This window comes from Papilio machaon, chromosome 2 (genome assembly GCF_912999745.1).
Source record: "Papilio machaon chromosome 2, ilPapMach1.1, whole genome shotgun sequence".
NCBI classification, from domain to species: domain Eukaryota; kingdom Metazoa; phylum Arthropoda; class Insecta; order Lepidoptera; family Papilionidae; genus Papilio; species Papilio machaon.
In genome coordinates this window covers 9,583,523-9,594,614 of record NC_059987.1, presented here as the reverse complement: position 1 = coordinate 9,594,614, position 11,092 = coordinate 9,583,523, and the positions used below count along the sequence as shown (strand labels likewise).

The 11,092-nt window shown below is 37.9% G+C and overlaps 1 protein-coding gene across 1 annotated transcript; it reads left to right on the top strand.

Moving 5' to 3' along the window:
* The first annotated feature begins 414 nt into the window (after positions 1-414).
* LOC106713904 (protein pigeon) lies at positions 415-10,671 on the top strand. The gene is made up of 14 exons (XM_045682334.1): positions 415-591; positions 671-1,093; positions 1,592-1,731; positions 2,159-2,290; positions 3,251-3,439; positions 3,596-3,776; positions 3,902-4,203; positions 4,400-4,597; positions 5,204-5,404; positions 6,060-6,212; positions 7,698-7,879; positions 8,719-8,933; positions 9,352-9,558; positions 10,299-10,671. The coding sequence occupies exons 1-14, from the start codon at positions 531-533 to the stop codon at positions 10,448-10,450; spliced, it is 2,736 nt and encodes a 911-aa protein (XP_045538290.1). The 5' UTR covers positions 415-530; the 3' UTR covers positions 10,451-10,671.
* The last annotated feature ends 421 nt before the right edge of the window (positions 10,672-11,092 follow it).

Genomic DNA, 11,092 nt, shown 5'->3' with positions numbered 1-11,092 from the left:
CCTTTTTATTCTTCAATTTTTAATTAGTTTTTTTGGTATAATTAGCATTAAAATTATGTGTCGCTTAAATGAGGATTTGTTAAAAACCTTGAATTAAAGTAAACAAAATGAAATTACCATTTAAAATGCGGTTTGGTTAAGTTACGTATGAGTGCTTATTAAAAATGTCAAATGCAAAAATATTATAATGAGTATAAGCTATTTAATCACAATTTTTAATAAAGTTTTGCAGTATTTTGATCAAAATAAAATAATCAGTACGTGACACAGAACACAAAGTAAAAGTTATTTGCGACGCTATGATTGGCCGAATTCACACAGTGGTGCCATAATTTCACGGCGTGATATCGGCATTTTCGTTTGTATGTTGGATAAGATTCGTATACTAACTTCACGTTACTGTACAGCTGGGCGACAGCTGATAGAAAACCTGCAAGAAAAGTCAATAAGACGCTATCTACGTTGATAACATATTTAATAGAATTCTTTCGGATATTTGTAATGAACAGGTGAAAAATTTATCTTGTATCATGGCGCAACAAAATCTTGCTGTTAAATTATGTGGTGTACTTCAATCTCAAAGTGAAGATGGTATGTTTCATATTGTTGTATATCGCTAAGTATAATTACCGATTGATGACTTAAGTAACAAAATTAACTATATTTACAGAGGTAACTGCTAGAGAATGGCGTTTAATAGGGCAAGAGCAAGACGGCTCTCAAGTTTTTACTTGGGTGTCCAATAGAAATGACAAAGAAGTTATGAACATTGGCGTCTACACCAATAACACAAAAACTTTGACTACACTACATACTTTCGAGGAGAAATTGAATATAATACAGGCTTCAGTGAATTCCACGCGCAGCTTGCTTATTTATGTTATTAAAATTCTTCCCAAAGAAGGTGATGATATTCAGGAAGCTTTGTATTGTCCATATTTAATATCTCTGCTTCCTGATAAATCTAGTGAGCCTGAGGAAGTAGAAGAGGGTTCGACCAGACAAATAATGGTGCAGTATATATATGGCAAGAGTAAGAAATACAGCCCTGGTATCAGAAATGATAGATTTTTACTATTTAAGCATTTGGAATGTAAGTTTTTCATTGATATTTTTGATAGCATTAAATGAACTAAACAATTTTATCTTACTAGAATGGTTCATTAAAATAACTAGTTAATACAGAACAGCTATTATTACTAATGCCATTAAATTGTCAGTTTTAATTTAATTAAATGTAATTTATTAAAATGATATGAATAATTATTAAACTATGTGCTCAGTAATCAAATCAAAAATAACAGAATTCAAAAGCTTTATTCTAGATATATGTCAATTATGTATTTCCACTCAATAATTTTTTGTTATCATTCTAGTCTGTCTTTCTAACTTTTTAATCATCATCAAAAGGGAGGTTCTCAATTTGTCTATATTTTTTACTAAAAGCAGTACATAAATGTTCACTATTATTTGAATATTTCTTTTTTACCAAATGTGTTGTATGTTTATATTTTTTTAAATATGTTAACTGATAATAAAATAACACTCAAGTTATGACATTTTAAATAAATATAACTTGGTATTTTATTAGGCATCAAGATATACAGAACACCAATGTTTCTTAATGAATGTGATGATGGTAGTGAGAAGTGGGGCTTTGATGGTATCTACCCCGAACCAGAGACTATTGTGAAGGTATTCTCATGGGCGCAATGGGATTGTGTCAATCAAGTGAGTATAATGGTGGAATAAAGAAACATACCAGTTTTCCAACCTTTTCCAAGATATTTAGCTATTGCCTACATTATGCTATTATTGTTTTTGGTTTGAAATTTAAGAAACCGACAAAAATAAAGGTATGCTAAATAAATTAAATGTTTTCTGTTGTCAGGTTGATGCACATTTTTATTTAGTTTAAACTAGCTTTTACCCGCGACTCCGACCGCGCGGAATAAAAAAATGCACACCAGATAAAAAAGTTCCTATATCCGTCTCCTAGTTCTAAGCTACCTCCCCATCAATTTTCAGCTAAATCAGTTCGACCGATCTTGAGTTATAAATAGTGTAACTAACACAACTTTCTTTTATATATATAGATAGATTTTTAGTGGAATAAACTTGTCTCATTTACAATATACTAATATTTGATGTCTTCTAGGTATTGTTCTACATTCACTACCGGCAGCCGCAGCAGAGCTTCGCGGAGGGGGAGGAGGTGAAGTCTCCCAGTGAGATGACACCCACACTCTCCGCGCTGCAGTTCCATGCTGATCTGCCTCATGAGACTGTGGTAAACTATTTTTTATGATACTAAAACCGTTTTTACCTATTGTTCTCGGTTATGGCTGTGAGTTGTATCAGTTGTTATAAACACTATATAATTTTTAAGTAATGACTAGAGTTGAAAATGCTTTAAATCGTACAAAGAATAAGGACAATATTTTTTATTTATCAATATTAGAGGTATGCACAAGCAGTAGCTTGACTAGGATAAACAATAAAATTAGACAAAATGCACTACTTTCTGTAGTTGCGCTTTTTGTGACATCTTTTTAGTGCCATAGTTGGCCTCTACCATGTTTACGTTTTCTTACGCTCCTCTTCTATTCTTATATATCTATCATATTATCATCTTATATAATTACATAGCCCTTTATTCTAAAATTATTTGAAATTTACGTGTGTTAAAAAAATAAAAACAAAATATAAAATGTCACAATGTGCCTCTTGGCATAGGCCTCCTCTAAACATTTCCATTGTTATCTGTCTTGAACGAGTCTTGTAGTTGTTGTAACTTTAATTTTATTATCCGTTTTATATAAAAACACGTTTCTTTTACATTTTTTTGATTAATGAGTTTTGATAGCTGGTTTGAGTCTCTTATTGTGTTTGCGCAGATGTTTTGCGTCACCTATTTCTGTCGTATCTTTTATACAAGTAGAGTATATTTGTAAGAAAATGTTTGATTACGTCACAAAATGTTTTACATTTATATCTATACATAACAAACTATTTGATCGAAGTCTTATTGAAAATCAATTATTAAATTCAATTATACTTTTATGTTAGAAGTTACTTATATTTTTAACATTTGATGCTCGATTTTTATTGACAAAAAACTGAATGTTTTTTATAAGAGAAGGGGGCAAACGAGCAGCGGGAACACCAAGGTGTTCATCGACAAAAATGTGTGTTAATTCGGTCGCGACAAGTCTAGAATTATTTTTTATAAATTTTTGTTTGTGCCCAGCTGAATATTCCGCTGAGCCTGCCGCAGGGGGCGGGTGCAGGAGGTGGCGTGGGCGGGGCCGGGGGCGCGGCGTGCGGCTCGTACGAGGACGACGCGGTGCCGCTGCGCGTGCACGACTGCGGCCTCGACTTGCACATCGTGTGCGACGCCCGCGGCCTCCTCTGTGTCTGCCATCATTACCTTTATAAGGTAATCTCACATAATAACAAATTTTACAGCTAATGTACATTTGATTTCAGTCAGTTTCTACGCTTCGGAAATATATTTGGCGACATAAAAACTGTTATAACTTTATAAGCCGTCTAATGATTAGGTGATTTTCAAATGTGTACTTTTTTGTGTTAGCCTCTTGACGATTCGACCACGTCCCTGGTGCTGGAGGACAGTGCGGAGCTGAAAGAGGGCGGCGTGAACTTTGCATACTCGGTGACGCTGCTGCACCACGGCTGCGTCGTGCACAGCGTGCTGCCCGACCTGCCCTGGAACCTCGCCAAGTCCCTGCGACCTTCGTACACACTCTACGAAGGTATCTTCTATATACTGAAGTATTGTCCTTTAAAAAATACGTGCAGTTGTAGTCAACATAGACAATGTTAGTCACCTCTTTGGTTAGATTAATACAATTTTTTTACTGGAGCTCGTACGTCACAGATAATCATCTCCTCGTGCACATTCCAATGCTGTTTACGCACTTGATCGATGTGAGCCTACACCACGAGCCATGCGCCCACATCGTGATCCCGGTGGAGGCGAGCGAAAGTGGGCCCAGCCTCGCCCCGCTGCTTGGCTGGGGCGCCCACACCATGGTCGACATGAACACTCTGGATGTTGTCACCATGCACGTGGCGGAGAAAGACCTCGCTACTACATTTAAGACGACGCCCATTGAGAACAAACTGGCCATCATTCACTACTTGATACAGCACGAGGGGAACTTGGATTTGGCTGAAGAGGTAAGGAGACTTAATTTGTTAAAATAATTACATAATAGTTAATAGCCTTATTTAAAGTTCAAATTAACTCAAGATGCAAAGGAATAGATAAAAAAGAAAAGAAAGCATTTTTTTTTACTATTGAAAATTGTAGTCATATTGCGTTTTTTTTAAAGTATTTGTGTGAATCTTAGGTAACACTAGGTCCTTGTTTCAGCTGATTTCGTGGGTGTGCGTGAACCAGGGGGCGGGGCTGTCGTGTGTGGGGGCGGGTGTGGGCGGGCTGCAGCGACTGATGCAGGAGTACCTGGTGGCACATACATACGCCAGCACGCGTCGTGCCCTGCCCGCCGCCGCGCTCACCTTACTGCCCATGCTGCCCTTCACGCTGCATCTCAAGTTCACTGACATCAAGGTGAACTCCGGTCAATACATCGACGCCCCCACCGAATAGCCCCGTAGTAGGAAAGATCATTTTTTTCAGGAGAAGCAAAAAACGCATTTCTTTAATTACTTCATCAATAATTATTGTACAAGAATCTTTTAAATAGCAAAACAAAGCTAATATTTATAGCTACATTGTATTTAATTTTCATTCATGTATTCCGGACGTATTCTGTGCTATGAAGGAAAAATGATAATACCGGAAACAAAAAAAAAATGTTTCATTAATGACTTTATCTCCGTAATTAACATTAAGAAAAATATAAAAAAAATTCACAACGTGTATTAGGACCTCTAGATGCCAAATTCGACGGAAAAGCAAGAACCCGGTAAGAGTGCATTACAGGATTATTCGATGGGGGCGTCGACATGTTATTTATAGTTGTGTTTCATCTCGTAAGAAACTTATTTCTAATTCTAGATACAGCTGTCTAAGGACCTGTAACTCATGTCATTTGTGTATGTAGTTATATATAAAATTATTTTACTTTGTAGCAGTATGTAACAGCTATTTTTTTTCTTAGCAAATATTAATTATCATCAATATTACAGGTGAATTATTGTTGTGTTGTGTCAGGTTGGGGAGACGCAGGTGCTGGTGAGCCAGGAGAAGGTGTGGCACAGCGCGGCGGTGGTGCTGTCCCCGCGGCAGCGCGTGTGCCAGTTCGCGGAGGACACGTGGACGCGGCTGTGGGCGGCGCTCACCGCCGCGCCACGCCCCCGTCTGCGCCCCGGTGATGTACTAGACCGTCTGCGTGTCTCACTGCACTGCTATCAGGTCTTTACTTCGCACAACTTTTCACACACATCTATCTATATATATAAAAGAAAGTTGTGTTAGTTACACCATTTATAACTCAAGAACCGCTGAATCGATTTGACTGAAAATTGGTGGGCAGGTAGCTTAGAACCAGGAAAGGGATATAGGATAACTTTTACCCCGTTTTCTATTTTTTATTCCGCGCGGATGGAGTCGCGGGTAAAAGCTAGTTATTAATATTAACTAATAAGACTTTTTTAGCTGCCACAATCCGGTGATTGTAAATACAATTATAATGCATACTACATGTCGCCCGCGACTCTGTCCATGCGGAATTTAAAAGAAACATAATAAGTAGTGTATGTGTTCTTCCAGATATTCTACATCTGTGTCAAATTTCATCGAGATTCATTGAGTAGTTCTGAAGATATCTTTAAACAAACATTCGTATTTATAATATACTAGCTTTTACCCGCGACTCCGTCCGCGCGGAATAAAAAAAATACACACAAGATAAAAAAGTTCCTATGTCCGTCTCCTAGTCCTAAACTACCTCCCCATAAATTTTCAGCTAAATCAGTGCGACCGATCTTGAGTTATAAATAGTGTAACTAACACGACTTTCTTTTATATATATAAAAGTAAGATTATTGTGACAATGTATGTGATGTAGCCGGAGGCGCTATCACGCTGCAGCACTCCGCTGTCGCCGAGCGCGGGCGCTCCACTGCCGCCGCGCCGCCCCTCGCTGGCGCCGCAGGACGCTCTGCCCTTCTACGAGCTCGACGTGTGCACCGCCAGCCGACAGGAGCACGTCATCGCCGCTGTCAGTATACAAACTTTACATAACCTTCGAACACACTGACCTCTATAAATGGTTTGGCTGTAAGACGTAGTATTTTGTGCCTATTTGATTGTAGCGGTGAGGATTCGAACTAACGAAATGGATAAAATTAACTGTCACGTAACAACAACAGTTTAAATCAGAAAGAAACAAAAGCTTTCATTTCCAAGCAATCGCTTATTCATTAATAGAGTTCAGTGTTCTGACATCATTATTTTTTTTAATCACCTTTCTCCCTGTTTTGGGTAAAATAAGTCTGAATAATTAATTAATGTCCTTATAGAATGTTGTATCGGAAGTCGCATATTGTAACGAGCTTGAGTACATAAAAAACATCGACACAGTCTATTAAGATAAAGATAGTCTTGATGTTTGACTGCTCACAGAGTATTGTAATGATGGTATTAGGACAAGTTGACACACGTCATAGGGCCTGCTGTCTACAACTGTCTGTCGAACCATATTACAGTGGCTACCAGCCTCACTTCATTTAAAAAATAGATTAAAATCATGGCTTACCCTGAAAGCTCTGTATAGCTATGAAGATTTTTTTAACTAAAAAAAATATATGTATATTAATAGTGTGCTAATTTTTAAACAAATAATTTAGTGTAAACAATTTCTTTGTTTATATATTTTTTTAATATTACAAGGTGGCAAACAAGCAAGCGGCCACATGAATTCGCCGAAATGGCGAAGCGACCGCTGTCCTTAGACATTCGCAATCGCAGATGCGTTACCTACCCTCAATAGACGAAGGAGGAGACGCACAAAAATAGAATATTTAACCTTCCTATGCATCTCCTCCATTAAATCCACCTCTTCTTCCCATCCTTTCCTTATAAGAAAAGTGGTGGGAAGGGAAAGAGGAGGAAAAATTAGGCCTCCAGTACCACTCTCATCAGACTAAACGCGGAATTACTTCCACCTGACGCCAGTCTTCTGTGTGGTCGTGGTATTTCACTGGGCGAGGCCAATTCGTGTAACTGGTGTTGTTGCTGGCGTCTACCACTGTTAGATTGTGTTATCATAAGGTAAATTATTATCAACTAGCTGTCGCCCGCGACTCCGTCCGCGCGCAGTTAAAAAAAACTAAATGGGGGGGGGTATGAAAAATAGATGTTGGCCGATTCTCAGACCTACTGAATATGCTCACAAAGTTTCATGAGAATCGGTCAAGCCATTTCGGAGGAGTTTAACCACAAACACCGCGACAATAGAATTTTATATATTAGACTAGCTGACGTCCGCGACTTCGTCCGCGCGCAGTTAAAAAAAACGAAATGGGGGGGGGGGTATGAAAAATAGATTTTGGCCGATTCTCAGACCTACTGAATATGCTCACAAAGTTTCATGAGAATCGGTCAAGCCGTTTCGGAGGAGTACGGGAACGAACATTGTGACACAAGAATTTTATATATTATCAATAAAATAGTAATTGTATTGTACTGTGGTGTGCGGAGACAGAACTTGCGCGCTGTGAGCGTGCACGTGATGCGGGAGTGTGGTGGGGGCGGGGCTGAGGGCGGGGTGCACGCGCTGGCGACGAGGTGGGCGTCTGCGCAGCTGGAGGCGGCGCGCTCCTTGTGTCGCGCTGCGTGTCGCGCATGCGCACTGCCGTACTCACATCTGCGCGGCTTCTCTCTAGTGTACGATCCCGCACACTTTGATACGCCTCATCGTTCAAATGCCTTTGGTTTTGTATTTATAAAGGACCTTTAACGGAGATCAGTTATAATCAGGAATCAGATTTTGTTGGAGTAAACATTTTCTTTGTAATCTATTTGAAAGGTATTATAGCTGGTCTCTTAAAATTTTGTTGTGGTTTTTTGTTTTTTTTCTTAATTTGGTTGCAGTCATTTATAGCTTGTTTGGTCCGTACAGCTTTTTTGTTTTGGCCGCAGTAAAAATTCATTTGATGTTTGGTTTTTTGGATGGTTTTTCACTTGTTTTAGGTTTTGTTTTTAATTTATCTTTTGGTTCACTTTGCTTGGATGTCACGATTTGTGTAGGTGATTTTATTTGTTGATTTTTTGTGTAGTTTTTTTATTTGTAATTTTCCATCGAAATCAATATATGTTGCTTTAAATATGATTAAGGTAAGTTTAGTGTAGCAAGTGTGTATTTTTTAAATGTTGTTTGTAATCATTTGAGCTAATTTTTTAATTTATGGTAACATGAAATAAAAATTTAAATAACAACACAAGATACACTATTCATGTAACAAATGTTAAAAATTGTTCATAAGATTTTACTCAAAACTTTTCACTTACCAATAACTACTCTATTCATGTTGTTAAAAATCTTTCTTATGAATTAACTTTCTAACTTTAAACACTCCAAACATGTTATTATTACCAGAGTGTACTAAGTTCGATAAATTAGCTGTTGAGCTTCTTTATTTAGATTTTTTGCGACTATTAATCGAGTCTGAGTGCGGTGGTTACTACTAAATGAAAGATGAAGCAAAGTTGTGTATATCCGACAGAGATGAGATGGAGCCGACACACGCGTTGGTGGTGTTCAAGGTGCTGGAGCAGTACTACCTGGCGGCGGAGGGCGCAGGGTTCCCTCTGCCCGCGGGCTTCAGCTCCTTCTTCACGTACCTGGGCTGGCGCGCTCTGCCGCATCACGCGTTCATGCAGCGCGTACACCGCAACGTCTTCGAGCTGCAAATCGACGTACTCAAAGCTATTGTCGCCGGTACCTTCATATTACCTAATCTAAACAATAATAAGTTACGTGGTTTGTAGGCTTTTTATCGGTAACCCAGTAGGACTTGTAATTACTATTATTATTAACTAGCTGTCGCACGTGACTTCGTCCTCGTGGAATTAAAAAAAAAAAAAAGTAGTCTATGTGTTTATCCAGACTATGTTCTACATTTCTGCTAAATTATATTAAGATCCGTTGAGTCGTTTCGGAGATACCTTCAAACTAACATCCATTCATCCATCCATCCATTAGTAAGATAGATTTGACCTATTTTTAATTTGTCATTTAGAAATATAAATTAACGCGGCGACAAATACTTAAAACACCGGGTTTTAGTGTCTGGAATAATTGAAATATATTAAAGTAATTACTACTCAGTGTAGTAATTAACCGACGTTTGTATTAGGTAAAGATGAGGACGACAAGCGCAGCGTGAATAACAAGCTGCGGCTGATCCAGCTGGCGGGGGAGGCGCGGGGGCGGCGCGCGCTGGGGGCGTGGCAGCACCGCGCCGCCCTGCAGCTGCGTGCGCGCGAGCACGCCGGCGCACTGCTCAGCGGCGGACACAGCGCCACACGCGACCGGCTGCGGCACAGCGCGCTGCGGGATACAGGTCTACTTCCACTTCTAGTCTAACACTTTCTTACAGTATTATAGTATCAAGTTCACACAATCTAAAATGACCATAACACTAATATCATATTAAATTGTTTCTTTAAAATGAGTTTCTTTCTTACTAAGATCAACGCATTACAAACATATAGCACTGAAGATAAATGATCTGGATAAATGTCATATATTTCCCAATGTTTACTGAGGAAATAAAATTTCTAGTTTCATACTTTATTCTATCTACGTCAGTGTTTCCCAACCTTTTTAGATCCATGTGCCATTTTTCAGGATGAACATGACTATTGCAACCTTATAAATTTTATTTAGAAATAAATTTCTCTCGAGGCCTAAATTTACAATGTTAGAGAAATAATTAAATACTACTTTTGGCTGACTAGATCAATTTCATAAAAAAAAATTAAACACGAAAACACATATAAATAGTTTAAGTGCAACGGATTTTTGTCTCTAAAACGTTTTTATGTACTTTTTCGAACTGGCTATCATTGTAAGGATGTAGCCTTAAGTTTTAAAATCTCCGAATTGCCCCCATCTAAATCCAAATGTCCCCCAGGTGGGGCGTACGCCCCACCTTGGGAAACACTGATCTACGTTATGTCGGTCATCCATAGATTAAATAAAATATTTACCTTACTAAATCTATGTGACCGACTATCAGTCATTTCCAAAATGCTCTGCAATGTTAATTGTTTCAGATGATTTTTTATCTGTGTTACTCAGGTGGTATAGCGGCGCTGCCATCAGGCGAACGTTTGTCGCCGCTGGACACATTCCTGGATCTGCTGACGGCGAAGGCCAGCCTCAACGAGCTGGACTTCAACCTAATCATAGAAGCAACCCTCGCATCCGTGCATCAGCAGACTGCTCAGTAAACCTCTACAATGGAACTTGATTCATACACCTATACATACATAGTTAGGCACTTACTAAACTAGCGGTAACTTGCCATCTTTAAGCCACATTTCCACTTAACATCAGGTGTTAGTTTGTGTATAAAAATGCGTTAACAGAATATTTTAAATCATATACTTGAAGTAGTTTGAAATAGATATCAATAAGGTAAAGTTAAAGTAAAAAAAAACCTAATAAAATGCCAAAACAAGTATTATCTAACATTCCATTGACAAAGTGATCAGTTGCTTGGAACTTTGTTATTGCAATGCAGTTTTTTCATTCATTCCTAATATTAAATTAAATTACTTTAGGTAATTAATCTAAATCTTTGTATTAAAATATATAATTCTTAATTTTTTTAATGCATCATTATTTGTATGTTCATCCCGACATAATCTCTTTAGTGTTTAAGTATTTAATTGTTTGTTATATTTACAAAAACTTATATCTAGTAGATAAAGGCACAAAATTTATAAAAGTTTATATGAATTTTAACATTAATTAAACAGTCTTACTTGACTATATGTCACCAGAATAATATTAATCTAAATTGAAAATAATTTAAAAATTAATTAATTTTATAACTCACCGAACATATTTTCCTTTTTATGATCATGTTT

Excerpts from the sequence above, each read along its gene's own strand:
- LOC106713904 (XM_045682334.1), top strand. The coding sequence starts at position 531 with ATGGCGCAACAAAATCTTGCTGTTAAATTATGTGGTGTACTTCAATCT. Across the intron at positions 2,291-3,250 it reads ATCTGCCTCATGAGACTGTG|CTGAATATTCCGCTGAGCCT; the intron begins GTAAACTATTTT and ends GTTTGTGCCCAG. Across the intron at positions 6,213-7,697 it reads AGGAGCACGTCATCGCCGCT|AACTTGCGCGCTGTGAGCGT; the intron begins GTCAGTATACAA and ends GTGCGGAGACAG.